Below are 20,104 nucleotides of genomic sequence, written 5' to 3'. Positions count from 1 at the left end.
GGCATTTTAATCAAAGATGTTTTTGTTCATAAGCCAATATTCTGTTGATTTAAGCTCTATTTTTACATGTATAACAATCATACTTGTCTAAGATCTGTAGACAGATGCAAATCCGATTTAGAGCCTACAGCGTATTAAAGTCTCAGTCATATAGTTTTACAAGGACAGTGACTTTCCATCTTAACGTCATCCTTAGAATCAAATGTATTCCAAGGATGAAGATCTTTGACACCTGAGTGGGACTTAATATAGGTCTGGTTGACAAATGTTCCACCATTCCTTCTAAGGGATGGTGTCATAAGCATTTGAACTCCATGTCTTCTTATTTGGTTTTATTAGAGGCAGATAAGTTGTACAAGTGTTCTGCAACTATACACCAAAACCAGATGGGTTCAAAATTGTTGGCCACCTATGCAAGATGTAAAGGCAGCTCAAATTGTAAATATGTGAGATGAATATCTTGCAAGTAAGCCAGATTCAAAATCTGTTCCAGTATTTATTGAAACAAAGTAGGGGTTTAAAGAGTGGTTGATTAATTCATCGTCATCACTATCATCTATTTAAAGTCATCATTCAGACATTGCTGTCATACCTAACATTTAATTGGCTTAGGTCAAGCATTTCTATCTAGATAATTACTAGTATTACATACCATATCACTTCCAAACCAAATTATAATGTTACAATAATTGTTTTTTTTTCATTTCGAGACACAAAATGCCCCTATAAAATGTTTAATTTATTATTTCAATGGTTCGAATCATTGTGAAGCACTGTAACTTAACACCAGCGGCATTTTCATCTAAAAAAGGATGAAGACTTTTAGATGCTCAACAAAAGATAATCATTCTTTTAATTTTGAATGTGTTACCACTATTTTTCTCTCTGCTTTACTGCAAACATGAATGGTTTACAGTTTCATCTTCAGACACAAAAAGCTTTCCAAGGCTCCAATGTCAAAGGATGTCTCTGACGATGACAGAGATACTTGACCAAATCGAGTGGCGTACACCTGCTGACCTGGCATGTCCCGCCTATATAAACCCAAGCGCTTCACAACCACTGACAACTGACTGGCATCTCACCCAGGTTAGTGCTGTGTGACTTTAAATTGTTTATCTATCCTAATACTTTTCAATGCCTTTTCTAAGGAATTATTTCATACAATCCAAGTTAAACCTTAAGATGTAGTGATTTGAACAATGCTTAAATTGAATTTAATCCAGTAGTAAGGCTTGTTACTAGTATGGCTAATTCTATAAATAACTGTTTATGAAAGTCAAAACATACACTAAAATTATCAGTTCTTTACATGTATTATTTAATTCATCTTCCAAATTTTAACTTCTATATGAAAACCCTAGTTTTTAAAAAATATATATAACCGTGATCATTTTATGATTTTATCGCAATTTTCAGGCCACCACCAAAATACTGTGCCCCACCCTTCTTCTTTAAGTAAGGTATGATGTCAGAATGTCAGACACATCACCATTATTATTATTTGAAAGACTGTCTTGTTCATTAGAATTAAGATGTCTAAACTAATGTTTTGTCCTTTTTTTTCAGTCCCAAATAAGGTGCCATCATGGGGGACAAAGACATGGACTCCTATGGGCCTGCGTCCATTTACCTCCGCAAGCCAGAGAAGGAGAGGATCGAGGCTCAGAATACACCATTTGATGCCAAAACGGCATTCTTTGTGACTGTTCCTGATGAAATGTACCTCAAGGGTAAACTCATCAAGAAAGAGGGTGGCAAAGCTACAGTTGAGGTTCTTGGAGTTGCTGGAAAGGTAAGTGAATTACAAAAAAAATCTAACTATTGCAGTACTGTATTACATCATTTATAGAGTCAGAGTCAATGCCATAGAATACTATAATTCCTCCTTTCTTTCTTACTGCATCTTCTATACAGACAGTCACCGTCAAAGAAGATGAAATTCATGCCATGAACCCTCCCAAGTACGATAAAATTGAGGACATGGCCATGATGACCCACCTCAATGAGCCCGCCGTGTTGTATAACCTCAAAGAGCGTTTTGCATCGTGGATGATCTACGTGAGTCTATGCCAGTAATTTTACTGAAGTAATGGATTTGTCACACAGTCAGCGGGCTTTATGAGAGCAATGCGATCTCTTTCCAGACCTACTCCGGCCTGTTCTGCGTCGTGGTGAACCCCTACAAGTGGCTTCCTGTGTACGACGCTAAGGTTGTTGATGCCTACAGAGGCAAGAAGAGGATTGAAGCGCCACCCCACATCTTCTCCATCTCTGACAATGCCTATCAGTTCATGCTCACTGGTAATATATTTTTGTTAATGTCCCGGAATCAAGACATTGTAAAAACTACAATTAGTAGATATCATTTTTGATTACTTCTTTTATTTTAGACCGTGAGAACCAGTCTATCCTCATCACGTAAGCAATAACAACAACAACTTTATATGATAATTGGAGAAACTCCACTGAAATATTTTCTTCTCCAGTGGAGAATCCGGTGCCGGAAAGACTGTCAACACCAAGCGTGTCATCCAGTACTTTGCAACAATTGCTGTTGCTGGAGCCAAGAAGCCTGAGGCTGGGAAGATCCAGGTAAAACTAGAATTGCACTGAAAAGAACATAGACCCGATCCAAATTGTCCTTCACAGATACCCACTTCCTGCATATGTCTGAATCTTGGCATTTAAGGTCTAAAATGTCTCAGTGTCAACAATAGTAATGTTGTAAAAATGGCTACAAAAAGCTACATTACGAAAGAACATATGTCCATCTCTTGGAGGAGCCTAATTAGATAGTCTCCTAAAATAAAATCTTTGCTGACAGCATAATTATGCCCTGTAGGGTTCCCTTGAAGATCAAATCATCGCAGCCAACCCCCTGCTGGAGGCCTACGGTAATGCCAAGACTGTGAGGAACGACAACTCCTCTCGTTTTGTAAGTCATCGAATTGTAACACTCTTTTTTAACTCTTGCATATTTACTACAAACAAACCAAAGTAACATGTTACTGGTACTACATTTAGGGTAAATTCATCAGAATCCACTTTGGCACTAGTGGCAAGCTGGCCTCAGCTGATATTGAAACTTGTGAGTTTTCAGTAACCACAAGAATTACACACACACATTAAATGTTGGTCCCATATGAATACTTATATGTTTTTAAAAAAAAAAAAAATTGACAGATCTGCTGGAGAAGTCCCGTGTCACCTTCCAGTTGTCTGCGGAGAGGAGCTACCATATCTTCTATCAGCTGATGACTGGACACAAGCCCGAGCTGCTAGGTATGTCTTAACAAGTAAAATAAAAACATCAGAAAAATATAAAAAAATATTTATGTGTTGCCTCCACTTTATCCCAGAGGCTCTTCTGATCACCACCAACCCATATGACTACCCGATGGTCAGTCAGGGTGAAATCACGGTCAAGAGCATCGATGATATTGAGGAGTTCATTGCAACAGATGTAAGAATACAATTACAATTCCAAATACTTTTATTCAAGCTTGTTCTATCATTAGAACTGGAAAGAATAATTCAAACCAAATATCAATGGCTAATGTACGTTATAGACCGCGATTGACATCCTGGGATTCACTGCAGAAGAGAAACTTGGCATCTACAAGTTGACTGGTGCTGTGTTGCATCATGGCAACATGAAATTCAAGCAGAAGCAGCGTGAGGAGCAGGCTGAGCCTGATGGCAATGAGGGTATGTCTCGTAATAATATCTTTAAAATAACTGTATCAAGGGTTTTAATATGCGTATCTAAATTTTAAGCAAATTGCAAATAATTGTCTTTTAATCAGTGGCTGATAAAATCGCCTACCTCACTGGCCTGAACTCAGCTGATATGCTGAAATCACTGTGCTACCCCAGAGTCAAGGTTGGTAACGAGATGGTGACCAAAGGCCAGACCGTCCCACAGGTCAGAAGAAAATTTGTTCAAAATCAAAATCCATTCATATTAACATTTCAAATAAGCATGCAAACTCTATAAAATTTTATACGAAATTGTGTTTCTAGGTCAACAATGCTGTGTCAGCTCTGTGCAAGTCCATCTATGAGAAAATGTTCTTGTGGATGGTCATCCGCATCAATGAGATGTTGGACACAAAGCAACCAAGACAGTTCTTCATTGGGGTGTTGGATATCGCTGGATTTGAGATCTTCGATGTGAGTGACAGAACTTTCAAATCAGCACACACACACACAATCACAAACACATCACTGGATTAATTATGCTGTATATCTGTGTACTGTAGTTCAACAGCTTGGAACAACTGTGCATCAACTTTACCAATGAGAAACTGCAACAGTTCTTCAACCACCACATGTTTGTCCTGGAGCAAGAGGAATACAAGAAAGAAGGCATTGATTGGGAATTCATTGACTTCGGTATGGACTTGGCTGCTTGCATTGAGCTTATTGAGAAGGTGAGCCCAATCTCTCAGGCAAGATTCAATTTGATTTAAAAAGTCTTTGTTAGTTTCTGACACTTTCTTTTTTGTCAATTTACTTCAGCCAATGGGCATCTTCTCCATCCTTGAAGAGGAGTGCATGTTCCCCAAGGCCTCTGACACAACCTTCAAGAACAAGCTGCATGATCAGCATCTTGGCAAGACCAAGGCCTTTGAAAAGCCAAAGCCCGCAAAGGGCAAGGCCGAGGCCCACTTCTCATTGGTCCACTATGCTGGTACTGTGGACTACAATATCAATGGCTGGTTGGACAAGAACAAGGACCCACTGAATGACTCCGTTGTCCAGCTCTATCAGAAGTCTTCCAACAAACTGCTGGCTATGCTGTATGCCACCCATAATGCAAAAGAAGGTATGAAGCTCAAGTAGTTGCTGACAATCGGCAATTACACTGACATTGAATGTGTATAATATTGGTATGTCTTGCTTAAAAAAATTGTTGAAATGCATGAAGTGTAGGTATCTTATTGACAGTAACACAATTACATGTTTTGAAAAACAGATTCTGGTGCAAAGAAGGGAGGAAAGAAGAAGGGTGGTTCTTTCCAGACTGTCTCTGCTCTCTTCAGGGTAAAATGAAATTACCATAACATCTTATGTCACCATGATTTCAAGTTGACCTTTATAAAAACGGTCATGTTTCATCTCACAGGAGAACTTGGGCAAGCTGATGACCAACTTGAGGAGCACTCATCCTCACTTTGTGCGTTGCCTGATTCCCAACGAATCAAAAACCCCAGGTTAGATGTTTTACTGAATGAGCAATTTTCCTTAACCGTCGCTGTGGAAAAAATAAAAAATAGAATTGACTAAAGACATTTGCATTCAGGTCTTATGGAGAACTTCTTGGTTATCCACCAGCTGAGGTGTAACGGAGTGCTGGAGGGCATCAGAATCTGCAGAAAGGGCTTCCCCAGCAGAATTCTCTATGGTGATTTCAAGCAGAGGTGAAAATAAACTCCAAATTTTACTGGAGCTCTAATGAGGGTGTGGCAAGATAATATGCAAAGTAACAACATAATGCTTCCTATCTCACAGATACAAAGTATTGAATGCCAGTGTCATCCCTGAGGGTCAGTTCATTGACAACAAGAAGGCAGCAGAGAAACTTCTGGGCTCCATTGATGTGGATCACACTCAGTACAAATTTGGCCACACAAAGGTGCCTTTCCAGAGTACAAATAGAGATTACATGTATATATTTTGTGGCATACATATTTGCTAATAGCTCATTTACTTCAATTGCTGACCTAGGTGTTCTTCAAAGCTGGTCTGCTGGGTACCCTGGAAGAGATGAGAGATGAGAAACTGGCTACATTGGTGACCATGACTCAGGCTCTCTGCAGAGGATATGTGATGAGGAAAGAGTTTGTTAAGATGATGGAGAGGAGGTAAGTCTAAGCTGCTTATCATGCAGGTATTCTTATTTACTGTGCATCTAACCAACAGCAGTCCCAAAGAAGGTATATTGCAATAAAATGTCAATGTGTACCTCCCCCCCACCCCCAGAGAATCTATCTTCAGCATCCAGTACAATCTCCGTTCCTTCATGAACGTGAAAAACTGGCCATGGCTGAAGCTGTACTTCAAGATCAAACCTCTCCTGAAGAGTGCTGAGACAGAGAAAGAGTTGCAGCAAATGAAGGAGAACTATGAGAAGATGCAATCGGACCTGGCTACTGCTCTGGGCAAAAAGAAAGAACTGGAGGAGAAGATGGTTTCCCTGCTGCAGGAAAAGAATGACCTGCAACTGCAAATAGCTTCGGTAAATAAAAAGTAAAGTACAAGCTGTGCATAGACCTGTTCTAAATGACAGGTGTCTGGGCAAACTACCTATTATATCCAAATGTAAAATGTGATTAAGCCAATAATTGGATAAATTCTTAATTTGCATGTAGGAGGGTGAGAACCTTTCAGATGCTGAGGAAAGGTGTGAGGGGCTCATTAAAAGCAAAATCCAGCTTGAGGCTAAAGTCAAAGAGACGACTGAGAGACTGGAAGATGAAGAAGAAATCAACGCTGAGCTTACAGCTAAGAAGAGGAAGCTGGAGGACGAATGCTCTGAGCTGAAGAAAGATATTGATGACTTGGAACTCACATTGGCTAAAGTGGAGAAGGAGAAACATGCCACTGAAAACAAGGTGTCTATTTTTTATCATATTTACACAGAAATTACAAATTAATTTATGAAATAAATAAAGTACATACCCTATATACTTAACTAACAAATCACAATTTTATTTCAGGTGAAAAACCTGACAGAGGAGTTGGCATCTCAAGATGAGTCTATTGCCAAGTTAACAAAGGAGAAGAAAGCCCTCCAAGAGGCCCACCAGCAAACACTGGATGATCTTCAGGCAGAGGAAGACAAAGTCAACACTCTGACCAAGGCCAAGACCAAGCTGGAACAGCAAGTGGATGATGTAAGCACGCCGTTACGTTGACATTAAGGATTCGGGTGGAATTTGGAAGTATATCTTTTTAAAGATCATTACTTATTTACACTGCAAAATTACCATAATAACAGCTTGAGGGCTCACTTGAGCAAGAGAAGAAGCTGCGCATGGACCTTGAGAGAGCCAAGAGGAAGCTTGAAGGAGATCTGAAACTGGCCCAGGAATCCGTAATGGATCTGGAGAATGATAAACAACAATCAGATGAAAAACTCAAGAAGTAAGAGAAATAATCAAATGGTAACCTTTTAAGAGGTTCCTGCTGCAAATAGAAATAAAATGACACACATTTTTCTTTTCTTCTCAAAGGAAAGACTTTGAGACCAGCCAGCTACTCAGCAAGATTGAGGATGAACAGTGTCTTGGTGCTCAGCTCCAGAAGAAGATCAAGGAACTCCAGGTACGTTGTTTTTTTTTTTTTTATGAGTTGACATATGAAAGCCTTATTGTGTTTTTGGTAATACACTGATTTGTTCATACAATCATGAAATTTAGGCTCGTATTGAAGAGCTGGAAGAGGAGATTGAGGCTGAGAGGGCTGCCCGAGCCAAGGTGGAAAAGCAGAGGGCGGACCTTTCCAGGGAACTGGAGGAGATCAGCGAGAGGCTTGAGGAAGCTGGTGGAGCAACATCTGCTCAGATTGAGATGAACAAGAAGCGTGAGGCTGAGTTCCAGAAACTGCGTCGTGATCTCGAAGAGTCCACCCTGCAGCATGAGGCTACGGCTGCCGCTCTCCGCAAGAAGCAGGCTGACAGCGTTGCAGAGCTGGGCGAGCAAATCGACAACCTCCAGCGTGTCAAGCAAAAGCTGGAGAAGGAGAAGAGCGAGTACAAGATGGAGATTGATGACCTCTCCAGCAACATGGAGTCTGTTGCTAAAGCCAAGGCAAGAATATTTCATGAGCGCAAAATATTTTTATCTGAATTCCAGCTACCATATAATAAATATGGAGAACCCAATGTGTTTGTTTTTTTTCATGATAGAGTAACTTGGAGAAAATGGCCAGAAGTCTGGAAGACCAGCTGTCAGAGCTCAAGACCAAATATGATGAGAATGTCCGTCAGCTGAATGACATGAATGCACAGAGGGCAAGGCTCCAAACTGAAAACGGTAAGTCAGCCAAAAAATATTATCTTCATTGGGCCTTCATTTTTCCTTGAACCCATTGTTACTTTGCCTCTTAGGTGAGTATTCACGCCAGATTGAGGAGAAAGAATCTCTGGTTTCCCAGCTGACCAGGGGCAAGCAGGCCTATACTCAGCAGATTGAGGAACTCAAACGACTTGTTGAGGAGGAAGTGAAGGTATAGTGTGAATGAATCTCCTGATATTTTACGATACAGTACTTCATAGCCATCTACGTTTGAGCTGATTTGACCATAATTGCATGAACCAAGAAAAATATTTGTACAGAAAACTAACAAATACTTTATTCCTTTGCTTACCAGGCCAAGAATGCTCTGGCTCATGCTGTTCAGTCTTCCCGCCATGACTGCGATCTGCTCAGAGAGCAATATGAAGAGGAGCAGGAGGCTAAAGCTGAGCTGCAGCGAGGAATGTCCAAGGCCAACAGTGAGGTGGCACAGTGGAGATCTAAGTATGAGACTGATGCTATCCAGCGCACCGAAGAGCTGGAAGAGGCCAAGTAAGTAATTAAGACACCTCTCTACATTCTATTTGTGTGTTCAGAGTAGCTAATTTCTGCACAACAATTAAAACAAAAAAAATGATTGCCCATCACAGGAAAAAGCTTGCTCAGCGTCTCCAGGAAGCTGAGGAGTCCATTGAAGCTGTGAACTCCAAGTGTGCTTCTTTGGAGAAGACCAAGCAGAGGCTCCAGGCTGAGGTGGAAGACCTGATGATTGATGTGGAGAGAGCTAATGCCCTGGCTGCCAACCTTGACAAGAAGCAGAGGAACTTTGATAAGGTAAACTTGCAATTAAATTCAATGAACTGAGTGAAATGCAGTACTTCATATAACTTCATTGCTAAATATCTCCAAATGTTCAGGTCCTGGCAGAATGGAAGCAGAAGTTTGAGGAGGGCCAGGCAGAGCTGGAAGGATCCCAGAAGGAAGCTCGTACTCTTAGCACTGAAATGTTCAAGATGAAGAACTCATATGAGGAAGCTCTGGATCAGCTGGAGACCATGAAGAGGGAGAACAAGAATCTTCAGCGTGAGCTATTCCTACTTAAAGTGGATGAACCTCATATGAATTTAAAAAAATCATTTCACTAGAACATATATATATTTTGTAATATATTTTACCTTTGACAGCATCTTCAGCTGGAGTTAATGGGATTTATTTTGTTATTGCAAAGAAAAATTGTATAACATGATTTGCCATTCATTTATTATGTTTACTATTATATAGAGGAGATCTCCGACTTGACTGAACAGATTGGTGAGAGTGGAAAGAGCATCCATGAGCTGGAAAAGGCCAAGAAGACTGTTGAGGGTGAGAAGTCTGAAATTCAGTCAGCACTGGAGGAGGCAGAGGTAAAACAATGTTTGAGTGTCTCAAATCTCTTGATTTTATGTGGTTGTGACAAGTAGATGGGATAGATAACATGTAACTTGGGTAACCAAAGGCACCATGTGAACCATTCCCTTTAGGGCACACTGGAGCATGAGGAAGCCAAGATTATCCGTGTTCAGCTCGAGCTCAACCAGGTCAAGGGCGAGGTTGACAGGAAGCTGGCCGAGAAGGACGAGGAGATGGAGCAGATCAAGAGGAACAGCCAGAGAGTGATTGACTCCATGCAGAGCACTCTTGATGCCGAGGTCAGGAGCAGGAATGACGCCCTGAGAGTTAAGAAGAAGATGGAGGGAGACCTGAACGAGATGGAGATTCAGCTGAGCCATGCCAACAGACAGGCTGCTGAAGCCCAGAAACAACTGAGGAATGTCCAGGGACAACTCAAGGTGAGATTCTTATCATTGCGTCAGAAATTCTGATAGCACACAGAAAATGATTATTTGTTTTTTTGTCAGGATGCCCAATTGCACCTTGACGAGGCTATCAGAGGACAGGAAGACATGAAGGAACAGGTTGTCATGGTAGAACGCAGAAATGGTCTGATGCTGGCTGAAATTGAGGAGCTGAGAGCCGCTTTGGAGCAGACTGACAGAGCACGCAAAGTGGCCGAGCAGGAGCTGGTTGACGCAAGTGAGCGTGTTGGACTGCTTCACTCCCAGGTTCATGATCAGTAATTTATACTTACGTGTTTTTCAAACAAGCATATAGTTAGACACTTTGGGATACAAAAAAGATCTAATACATGTCTTTTTCACATTCAGAACACCAGCCTTATCAACACCAAGAAGAAGCTGGAGTCTGACTTTGTCCAGGTTCAAGGTGAAGTTGAAGATGCTGTTCAGGAAGCACGAAATGCTGAGGAGAAGGCCAAAAAGGCTATCACTGATGTGAGTTGTCATCGGTGCCAGCTTGATAGCAATTTTATACCTATTTTTTGTAGTGTGTTTTTATGGCACGCCTAAAAACATAATATCCACATTTAAAATATGGGTAACACGTTCAGTCAAAAAAACATTATGAGGTAGATCTCTAATACTGGCCTTGTTAGATTGCCAAAGTGGCAACACTGACCCAGATTTATCAACATTTATGCTTTACACAAAATTGCATATTTTATTAAATTAATCGCATTTCTAAAGTTGAAAAAAACAAAACATTTATTTCATTGCGGAGCGCGATACAACCGGGATTCTGTTGCAGAGGTTTGCACTTAGTGAGGAATAATTAAATTTGAGTTAAATGGAAAATTTCAGGCTGCCATGATGGCCGAGGAGCTGAAGAAAGAGCAAGACACCAGTGCTCACCTGGAGAGGATGAAGAAAAACCTGGAGGTCACTGTCAAGGACCTGCAGCACCGTCTGGATGAGGCTGAGAGCCTCGCCATGAAGGGTGGCAAGAAGCAACTCCAGAAACTGGAGTCGAGGGTATGAACTATAACTAGGAATGCATTCAGTTCAGGATATACTTTCAATGTAAAAAAGGAATTGTTACGTTCTCTTGAGAGTAAAATAGAGATGCACTACATCATGTGTCCTATAGGTGCGTGAGCTCGAATCAGAGGTTGACGCCGAACAGAGACGTGGGGCTGATGCTATTAAAGGAGTCCGCAAATATGAGAGGAGAGTAAAGGAGCTGACTTACCAGGTAATAGCTAGCTCAATAACAACTAAATTTGTAGCTCATGAATGTCTTTCATTGCTGATGATGTAATCTTTTATCTATAGACTGAGGAGGACAAGAAGAACAGCACCAGGCTTCAGGATCTGGTGGACAAACTGCAGCTGAAGGTCAAGGCTTACAAGAGACAAGCTGAGGAGGCTGTAAGTTGATTTGTATGAATCTTATCATCTCCACGATGACTTAATGACATAACTACTGTAACTGTGTGAATACTGCCCTTTTAAACCACAGGAGGAGCAGGCCAACACTCACATGTCAAGGTTCAGAAAGGTCCAGCATGAAATGGAAGAGGCTCAGGAACGTGCTGACATTGCAGAGTCCCAGGTCAACAAGCTGAGGGCCAAGAGCCGTGATATTGGAAAGGTAACATTTCGGCAATTGCAATGATACAAAAAGCAATGTCTGTGCATTCTTGTTTTTTTAAATCAGGTCTTCCGACTGATTGATTCTTTTCTTCTTTACTTTTCTTAGAGTGACTCTGCTGAGTAAGAGTACCATGAAGATGCCTTTCAACAGCATACATAAAATATGATGCAAGTGATGAAGGGATCATCAATAAAGAATGTATTTATTATCACCATCTTGTACCTTTGTATTTGTTTCTGGTGACTTTGATCTTACTATAACATCAGCGATCCTGAATGAGAATAAGTGATGTTAAATACGAATGGATTGATGAAAAGTTACAATGAGAGGGTTGTTTCACCCCGTTGAGCAAGTAGTCTTACAACGGACTATCAACATCAGTTGTTGACTTCACAAAGCAGCCCAGTATAAACACTTGAATTCAGGACTTGATTGAAAGACATACTTATTAAATTCACAAAGAATCCAAAATGAAAATGAAAGAAAAACAACACTAAAACTTACTTCCTACTTTTGTGATTAGTTTTACATGTACAAAAAACATACTCCAATTGCAGTAAAGTCCCATTGTGGTTGTATCTACAGCGACAAAATACCTACATGAAAAAAGTAGGGGCCAATGCCCTGCAGGCACATGCATAAAGCCTATTGGAGGTCCTCCTAATCTTTACTTATATAAGGGCTCAGAAAGTTTGCCAAAGTGAAGCAACAACCACTTTGACTGAAAGACTGCAGTGACACATGCATCATGCAGCATTAACAGATGTCAGCGACTTACGGTATCATGTACAGCAAATGGATTAAGTTCATTTGGCTTGTGTGGAACTTATTTTGGGCCTGATCTCAAATGAGTTGCCAAGTGTTTACTTATCCATTTAGGGACTCACATAGCTGCCGACTGAGCATGTTTTATTGCAGGAATATGATGCCTGGCATACAGGTAACTGAAGACCATTTATGTCTGGCTGTGTTTCCAAAATTAAACACAAAGCAAGGCGGTATGGAGACATGATGGAGAATTGGCTAATAAGTGTACTTATTTGCTCATTTACAAATGGTGCACAACAGATGAAGAGATTATTATAATATTTAAGACTAACTATAATATACTTTAAAACTAGCATACTGGTGTTACAAGCACAGAAAAATGTTGGTTAAAAATAGATTTAGAATTCAGCCGTAATTCATTACTAAGTGCTGCAGATACATTTCAGTCAGAGGTAGAAAATAGTTTTTACGAAAGAGGCCAATGAAATCTTCAGGGACGGTGGGAGTGGCTTCCTTTCATTACAAAGATTTAAAACATGCAAGTGTCCTGCAACTTAACACCAGAGGAATTCAGATGAGTCTTCCAGCCACAATCTGTCTTCTCCTTCAAGCTATCCCAGTTTAAAGACGATTGACGTTAATGACAAGTTGCAATGTCCTTTTAAATCAAGAACTACATTTATTGGAAGCTTACACAAACAACATTCTGGCTATTTCATGAACGATGTCAATGGACTTTAGCAGTGATATCACTTTCATGCCTGCACTAAGTGGTAACTGTGATCCTTCATCCTGAGCTACAGCACATTTGTACCTCAATAACTGTCATGGGGAGTAATGAGTTTATATCTTTCTCGTGAAATAATTAAACTACATGCTCACAATACATACATACATAAGGTATTATTTCTGTGTAGTATATATTATTTTCGTCATCATTTTTGGTGTTCATTTGTCACCTTTGGGGGAAATTAACTTGTTTATACTTTAATATATGCCTTTTATGCACATCCCATAGACATCAGTGATTAAAAGTGAGAGTGAGAGTAGCAGCAAAGTCACTTTTTAGAAAATAAGCATTTTATGCTATACTTGTGTTTTAACCAAACAGTAGGTCTTTTTGACTATATATTTTTCACTGTGATCACAGAATATTTTAATATATATATATATATATATATATATATATATATATATATATATTTTTTTTTTTTTTTCAGAATTGTTTTCAAAATATATTTGAACTGTATGAGTCCATTGTAGAAAATGTAATGTTGGACTTTCACAAGGGGTCGGTACCGTTAAAGCAGATGGTGTAACTTCACACTACATTTTTCAAATTCTAACGACAAATGGCCCAGTCACCAAATAGGCAACAGGACGAAAAGGGGCCATGACCAAACTTGAGCGAGCGACTCCTGCTGACCAGGCACTCCAACTCTCTATAAAAGTGACAACCCTGCACTACAGCAGGAACTGATAGGCTTCCGACACAGGTGAGTGTATGGATGTGGGTTTCAGTTGTCGACTCATCAGTTAATAAATTGATAATTAGTTTGAGGTCATTTCAGATCTATACATCCTGGTTAAATGTTCTTCTTTGTGATACCATATAAATCAAAAATTTATTTTACATCATTATATGTGAAAGATTCGGCTGAATGCAGTTAATAACTAAGAGTTAAATGCATGCACTACAACTACCTCACTCTTAATGAGTCTCATTAGTTACTTGATTCTGGACTGAATGTATAAAATAATTGAAAGTGTTGCACTAAATTTTTTACAGCATCGCGAGACTCTATTGGACACAATACCTGATTCATTATTTTGAACGAGATAGAGGTAAAACAGCATGCATACATTAAATTCAGTAACGTTTCATTCATCTGGAGGCTAAATCAAACAGTCACTGCTATTTTATTACTTTTGCAGTCTCCACTAAAGTGCCACCATGAGCACCGATGCAGAGATGGAGCAGTATGGCGCTGCAGCCATTTACCTCAGGAAGCCAGAGAAAGAGAGGATTGAGGCTCAGACGGCTCCCTTTGATGCCAAAAGTGCCTACTTTGTGGTTGATCCAGCTGAGATGTACCTGAAGGGTAAACTCACAAAGAGGGAGGGTGGAAAAGCCACGGTTGAAATTGACGGTGGAAAGGTAGGCAACTGATTGTATTAAATCTACTAACAATTTTCCAGTTCCCATTAATGCAAGACAATTTTGATATAGTAGTGAGATATTGATATATATGAAGACTAATCCTGTAGCATTATTTAGACTGTCACTGCGAAAGAGGATGAGATCCACCCCAGAAACCCTCCTAAGTTCGATAAAATTGAGGACATGGCCATGATGACCCACCTCAACGAACCATGTGTATTGTATAACCTCAAAGAGCGTTATGCATCATGGATGATCTACGTGAGTTTTCATTTGATCGCAATTAGTATTTTATCATCATATGTATTTGCACTGCTAACTTCTCATCTGTGCTGTTTCAGACCTACTCTGGCCTGTTCTGCGTTGTGGTGAACCCCTACAAGTGGCTTCCTGTGTACGACGCTACATGTGTCGGAGCATACAGAGGCAAGAAGAGGATTGAGGCTCCACCTCATATCTTCTCCATCTCTGACAATGCCTATCAGTTCATGCTCACAGGTAAGATGCCAAGTGGCTTTACTTTAAGGAACTACCGATATATGTTGACAACAGTGAAAGAATGGTGAGTGAAAGTGTGTCAATTATATTCATATGACAGATCGTGAGAATCAGTCGGTCCTGATTACGTGAGTATAGCAAATGTCAGATACAATTTTTATTTATAGAAAATACGGTCAAAATGTTATTTTTGTTTCGTCTAACGCAGTGGAGAATCCGGAGCAGGAAAGACTGTCAACACCAAGCGTGTCATCCAGTACTTTGCAACAATTGCAGCTATTAGTTCCAAAAAGGCTGAACAAGCAACAGCAGGCAAAATACAAGTAAATAAGATACCTGCTATACTGTAGATAATAACTGAATGGGGGAAATTAATGAATACATTATTTAAAATGATCTTTTGTAAGGGCTCTCTTGAGGACCAAATTGTTGCAGCCAACCCTCTGCTGGAGGCCTACGGTAATGCCAAAACTGTGAGGAATGACAACTCATCTCGTTTTGTAAGTAAACCAAACCGTCTTTTCGTTTTGTTTAAATCACTCAATATGTTTTCCACATTTACTAAATCAAAAAGCTTCTGCTGTTGTTGAATTAAAAATATATATACTGCAAATGTATTATACGTTTTAGGGTAAATTCATTAGGATCCACTTTGCCTCCAGTGGAAAGCTTGCCTCCGCTGATATTGAAACATGTAAGTTCAAACTATGGCAAATACAAGTTAATATGTACGAAGCAGGAAAATAATAACAATATAGCTAAAATATTACCACACTTAAAATTAACTTCTCTTAGATCTCCTGGAGAAGTCCCGTGTCACTTTCCAGCTGTCGGCTGAGAGGAGCTACCATATCTTCTATCAACTGATGACTGGACACAAACCAGAGCTGCTGGGTAAATTAGGATAATGAGACAAATGTGGATAATGATAATATCAAAAAGAAAATGGCCCACTTGAAAGTATTGAATTATTGTTAACCTGTGTTTTTTTTCATTTGGCAGAGGCTCTTCTGATCACCACCAACCCATATGACTACCCGATGATCAGTCAGGGTGAAATCACGGTCAAGAGCATCGATGATATTGAGGAGTTCATTGCAACAGATGTAAGAATACAATTACAATTCCAAATACTTTTATTCAAGCTTGTTCTATCATTAGAACTGGAAATAATAATTCAAACCAAATAATGGCTAATGTACGTTATAGACCGCGATTGACATCCTGGGATTCACTGCAGAAGAGAAACTTGGCATCTACAAGCTGACTGGTGCTGTGTTGCATCATGGCAACATGAAATTCAAGCAGAAGCAGCGTGAGGAGCAGGCTGAGCCTGATGGCAATGAGGGTATGTCTTAGATATTATAGGAAGTGAAATGTATTAAGGGTTGAACATAAAGCTGCATTCTGTACATGTCTAAGCTCACTGTTAAATCACATCTTTTTTAGTTGCTGACAAGATTGCCTACCTTATGGGCCTGAACTCAGCTGATATGCTGAAATCACTGTGTTACCCCAGAGTCAAAGTTGGCAACGAGATGGTGACCAAAGGCCAGACCGTCCCACAGGTAAGTCAAATCATATTGAGACTCCATAAGTATTTCCATATAGAAACTTCATTAAACAAATTGCAAACCTGTAATCTCCAAACTAGGTCAACAACTCTGTCTCAGCCTTGTGCAAATCCGTCTATGAGAAAATGTTCTTGTGGATGGTCATCCGCATCAATGAGATGTTGGACACAAAGCAGCCAAGACAGTATTTCATCGGGGTGTTGGATATTGCTGGATTTGAGATTTTTGATGTGAGTAGTCACATATTTTATGTAAAACTAAATCTGCATATTGTAGATTACTCAATTGATTAATCTGTGTACTGTAGTTCAACAGCTTGGAGCAACTGTGCATCAACTTTACCAACGAGAAACTGCAACAGTTCTTCAATCAACACATGTTTGTCCTGGAGCAAGAGGAATACAAGAAAGAAGGCATTGAATGGGAATTCATTGACTTCGGTATGGACTTGGCTGCTTGCATTGAGCTTATTGAGAAGGTGAGCCCAATCTCTCAGGCAAGATTCAATTTGATTTAAAAAGTCTTTGTTAGTTTCTGACACTTTCTTTTTTGTCAATTTACTTCAGCCAATGGGCATCTTCTCCATCCTTGAAGAGGAGTGCATGTTCCCCAAGGCCTCTGACACAACCTTCAAGAACAAGCTGCATGATCAGCATCTTGGCAAGACCAAGGCCTTTGAAAAGCCAAAGCCCGCAAAGGGCAAGGCCGAGGCCCACTTCTCATTGGTCCACTATGCTGGTACCGTGGACTACAATATTTCTGGCTGGTTGGACAAGAACAAGGACCCACTGAATGACTCTGTTGTCCAGCTGTACCAGAAGGCAGCAAACAAACTGCTGGCTATGTTGTATGCCGCCCATGCTTCAACTGAAGGTAAAACTATCTGAGATATGAATGCACACGCGTGTACACTATGTGGGTCCCTGTATAATTAACGGAAATATGGACATTTTCTACTCACACGTTTTGATACACAGATGCTGGTGCAAAGAAGGGTGGTGGAAAGAAGAAGGGTGGTTCCTTCCAGACTGTGTCTGCTCTATTCAGAGTAAGTTTACTTTAAGAGCTAAAAAGATAAACGCTGGTCATATTGGAAAGTGGCTGACCAGTAATCTTTTTGCTGATCAACAGGAGAACTTGGCCAAGCTGATGGCCAACTTGAGGAGCACCCACCCTCACTTTGTGCGCTGCCTGATTCCCAACGAATCAAAGACCCCAGGTTAAAAAAAATTGACATTGATTTTTGGGGAATGCTTTGCAGACAATTAACCGCATAACAAGCAATATGAATTGATCATTGCAGGTCTCATGGAGAACTTCTTAGTCATCCACCAGCTGAGGTGTAATGGTGTGCTTGAAGGGATCAGAATCTGCAGGAAGGGCTTCCCCAGCAGAATCCTCTATGGTGATTTCAAGCAGAGGTAGCGGAAGGAAGAGAAATTTGTTAAAATGTCTTCACTTATTAAAGTAAAAGAATAGAGTTCAAGATTTGAAGAAAATATGCTGTACTTAACCATCCAGCTTTCTTTTGCAGGTACAAAGTATTGAATGCCAGTGTCATCCCTGAGGGTCAGTTCATTGACAACAAGAAGGCTGCAGAAAAACTGCTGGGCTCCATTGATGTGGATCACACTCAGTATAGATTTGGACACACAAAGGTGCCTTTCCAGAGTACAAATAGAGATTACATGTATATATTTTGTGGCATACATATTTGCTAATAGCTCATTTACTTCAATTGCTGACCTAGGTGTTCTTCAAAGCTGGTCTGCTCGGTACACTAGAGGAAATGAGAGATGAGAAACTGGCTACATTGGTGACCATGACTCAGGCTCTCTGCAGAGGATATGTGATGAGGAAAGAGTTTGTTAAGATGATGGAGAGGAGGTAAGTCTAAGCTGCTTATCATGCAGGTATTCTTATTTACTGTGCATCTAACCAACAGCAGTCCCAAAGAAGGTATATTGCAATAAAATGACAATGTGTAACCCCCACCCAGAGAATCTATCTTCAGCATCCAGTACAATGTCCGTTCCTTCATGAACGTGAAAAACTGGCCATGGCTGAAGCTGTACTTCAAGATCAAACCTCTCCTGAAGAGTGCTGAGACAGAGAAAGAGTTGCAGCAAATGAAGGAGAACTATGAGAAGATGCAATCGGACCTGGCTACTGCTCTGGGCAAAAAGAAAGAACTGGAGGAGAAGATGGTTTCCCTGCTGCAGGAAAAGAATGACCTACAACTGCAAATAGCTGCGGTAAATAAAAAGTACAGTACAAGCTGTGCATAGACCTGTTCTAAATGACAGGTGTCTGGGCAAACTACCTATTATATCCAAATATAAAATGTGATTAAGCCAATAATTGGATAAATTCTTAATTTGCATGTAGGAGGGTGAGAACCTCTCAGATGCTGAGGAGAGATGTGAGGGACTCATTAAGAGCAAAATCCAGCTTGAGGCCAAACTCAAAGAGACAACTGAGAGGCTGGAAGATGAAGAAGAAATCAACGCTGAGCTTACAGCTAAGAAGAGGAAGCTGGAGGACGAATGCTCTGAGCTGAAGAAAGATATTGATGACTTAGAACTCACATTGGCTAAAGTGGAGAAGGAGAAACATGCCACTGAAAATAAGGTGAGCTTTATTTTGTTTCTAATTTAAAATAAATATTTGAAAGGTATGTATTAGATTAGGAATCGGATGTGTGTACAAAGACATACATATTAAAGTAATCACAACATTTCAGGTGAAAAACCTGACAGAGGAGATGGCATCTCAAGATGAGTCTATTGCCAAGTTAACAAAGGAGAAGAAAGCACTCCAAGAGGCCCACCAGCAAACACTGGATGATCTTCAGGCAGAGGAAGACAAAGTCAACACTCTGACCAAGGCCAAGACAAAGCTAGAACAGCAAGTGGATGATGTAAGCACGCCGTTGCCTTGACATGAAGTATTCGGGTGGAATTTGGAAGTATATCTTTTTAAAGATCATTACTTATTTACACTGCAAAATTACCATAATAACAGCTTGAGGGCTCACTTGAGCAAGAGAAGAAGCTGCGCATGGACCTTGAGAGAGCCAAGAGGAAGCTTGAAGGAGATCTGAAACTGGCCCAGGAATCCGTAATGGATCTGGAGAATGATAAACAACAATCAGATGAAAAACTCAAGAAGTAAGAGAAATAATCAAATGGTAACCTTTTAAGAGGTTCCTGCTGCAAATAGAAATAAAATGACACACACATTTTTCCTTTCTTCTCAAAGGAAAGACTTTGAGACCAGCCAGCTACTCAGCAAGATTGAGGATGAACAGTCTCTTGGTGCTCAGCTCCAGAAGAAGATCAAGGAACTCCAGGTACGTTTTTTTTTTTTTTTATGAGTTGACATATGAAAGCCTTATTGTGTTTTTGGTAATACACTGATTTGTTCATACAATCATGAAATTTAGGCTCGTATTGAAGAGCTGGAAGAGGAGATTGAGGCTGAGAGGGCTGCCCGAGCCAAGGTGGAAAAGCAGAGGGCTGACCTTTCCAGGGAACTGGAGGAGATCAGCGAGAGGCTTGAGGAAGCTGGTGGAGCAACATCTGCTC

At 40.3% G+C, this 20,104-nt stretch overlaps 3 protein-coding genes across 4 annotated transcripts in view; 2 read left to right on the top strand and 1 right to left on the bottom strand.

The window, feature by feature from the left end:
- xab2 (XPA binding protein 2) overlaps positions 1 to 20,104 on the bottom strand; it is a 34,586-nt gene that overhangs the window by 9,482 nt on the left and 5,000 nt on the right. The window lies entirely within an intron of this gene.
- On the top strand, positions 1,417 to 11,727 carry LOC144044413 (myosin heavy chain, fast skeletal muscle). The gene is made up of 40 exons (XM_077558810.1): positions 1,417 to 1,463; positions 1,570 to 1,795; positions 1,918 to 2,061; positions 2,148 to 2,304; positions 2,394 to 2,421; positions 2,490 to 2,595; positions 2,846 to 2,938; positions 3,028 to 3,091; positions 3,187 to 3,285; positions 3,363 to 3,466; positions 3,573 to 3,711; positions 3,810 to 3,928; positions 4,027 to 4,176; positions 4,266 to 4,436; positions 4,525 to 4,831; positions 4,982 to 5,049; positions 5,132 to 5,219; positions 5,309 to 5,426; positions 5,518 to 5,641; positions 5,734 to 5,870; positions 5,989 to 6,244; positions 6,378 to 6,620; positions 6,726 to 6,902; positions 7,007 to 7,152; positions 7,242 to 7,332; positions 7,428 to 7,817; positions 7,916 to 8,042; positions 8,117 to 8,235; positions 8,380 to 8,576; positions 8,675 to 8,858; positions 8,942 to 9,107; positions 9,306 to 9,430; positions 9,548 to 9,856; positions 9,926 to 10,129; positions 10,232 to 10,357; positions 10,724 to 10,894; positions 11,010 to 11,114; positions 11,195 to 11,290; positions 11,382 to 11,513; positions 11,622 to 11,727. Exons 2-40 carry the CDS (start codon positions 1,589 to 1,591, stop codon positions 11,637 to 11,639), a joined length of 5,805 nt encoding a protein of 1,934 aa, XP_077414936.1. The 5' UTR covers positions 1,417 to 1,463; positions 1,570 to 1,588; the 3' UTR covers positions 11,640 to 11,727.
- LOC144044414 (myosin heavy chain, fast skeletal muscle-like) lies at positions 14,239 to 19,691 on the top strand. The gene is made up of 23 exons (XM_077558811.1): positions 14,239 to 14,442; positions 14,563 to 14,706; positions 14,787 to 14,943; positions 15,044 to 15,071; positions 15,152 to 15,266; positions 15,351 to 15,443; positions 15,574 to 15,637; positions 15,739 to 15,837; positions 15,946 to 16,049; positions 16,153 to 16,291; positions 16,393 to 16,511; positions 16,598 to 16,747; positions 16,825 to 16,995; positions 17,084 to 17,390; positions 17,495 to 17,565; positions 17,649 to 17,736; positions 17,821 to 17,938; positions 18,052 to 18,175; positions 18,268 to 18,404; positions 18,517 to 18,772; positions 18,906 to 19,148; positions 19,261 to 19,437; positions 19,542 to 19,691. Exons 1-23 carry the CDS (start codon positions 14,239 to 14,241, stop codon positions 19,689 to 19,691), a joined length of 3,258 nt encoding a protein of 1,085 aa, XP_077414937.1.

Source organism: Vanacampus margaritifer, chromosome 2, assembly GCF_051991255.1.
Source record: "Vanacampus margaritifer isolate UIUO_Vmar chromosome 2, RoL_Vmar_1.0, whole genome shotgun sequence".
NCBI lineage: Eukaryota > Metazoa > Chordata > Actinopteri > Syngnathiformes > Syngnathidae > Vanacampus > Vanacampus margaritifer.
The sequence above is the reverse complement of the archived record's forward strand: the minus strand, read 5'-3'. Positions and strand labels throughout refer to the sequence as shown.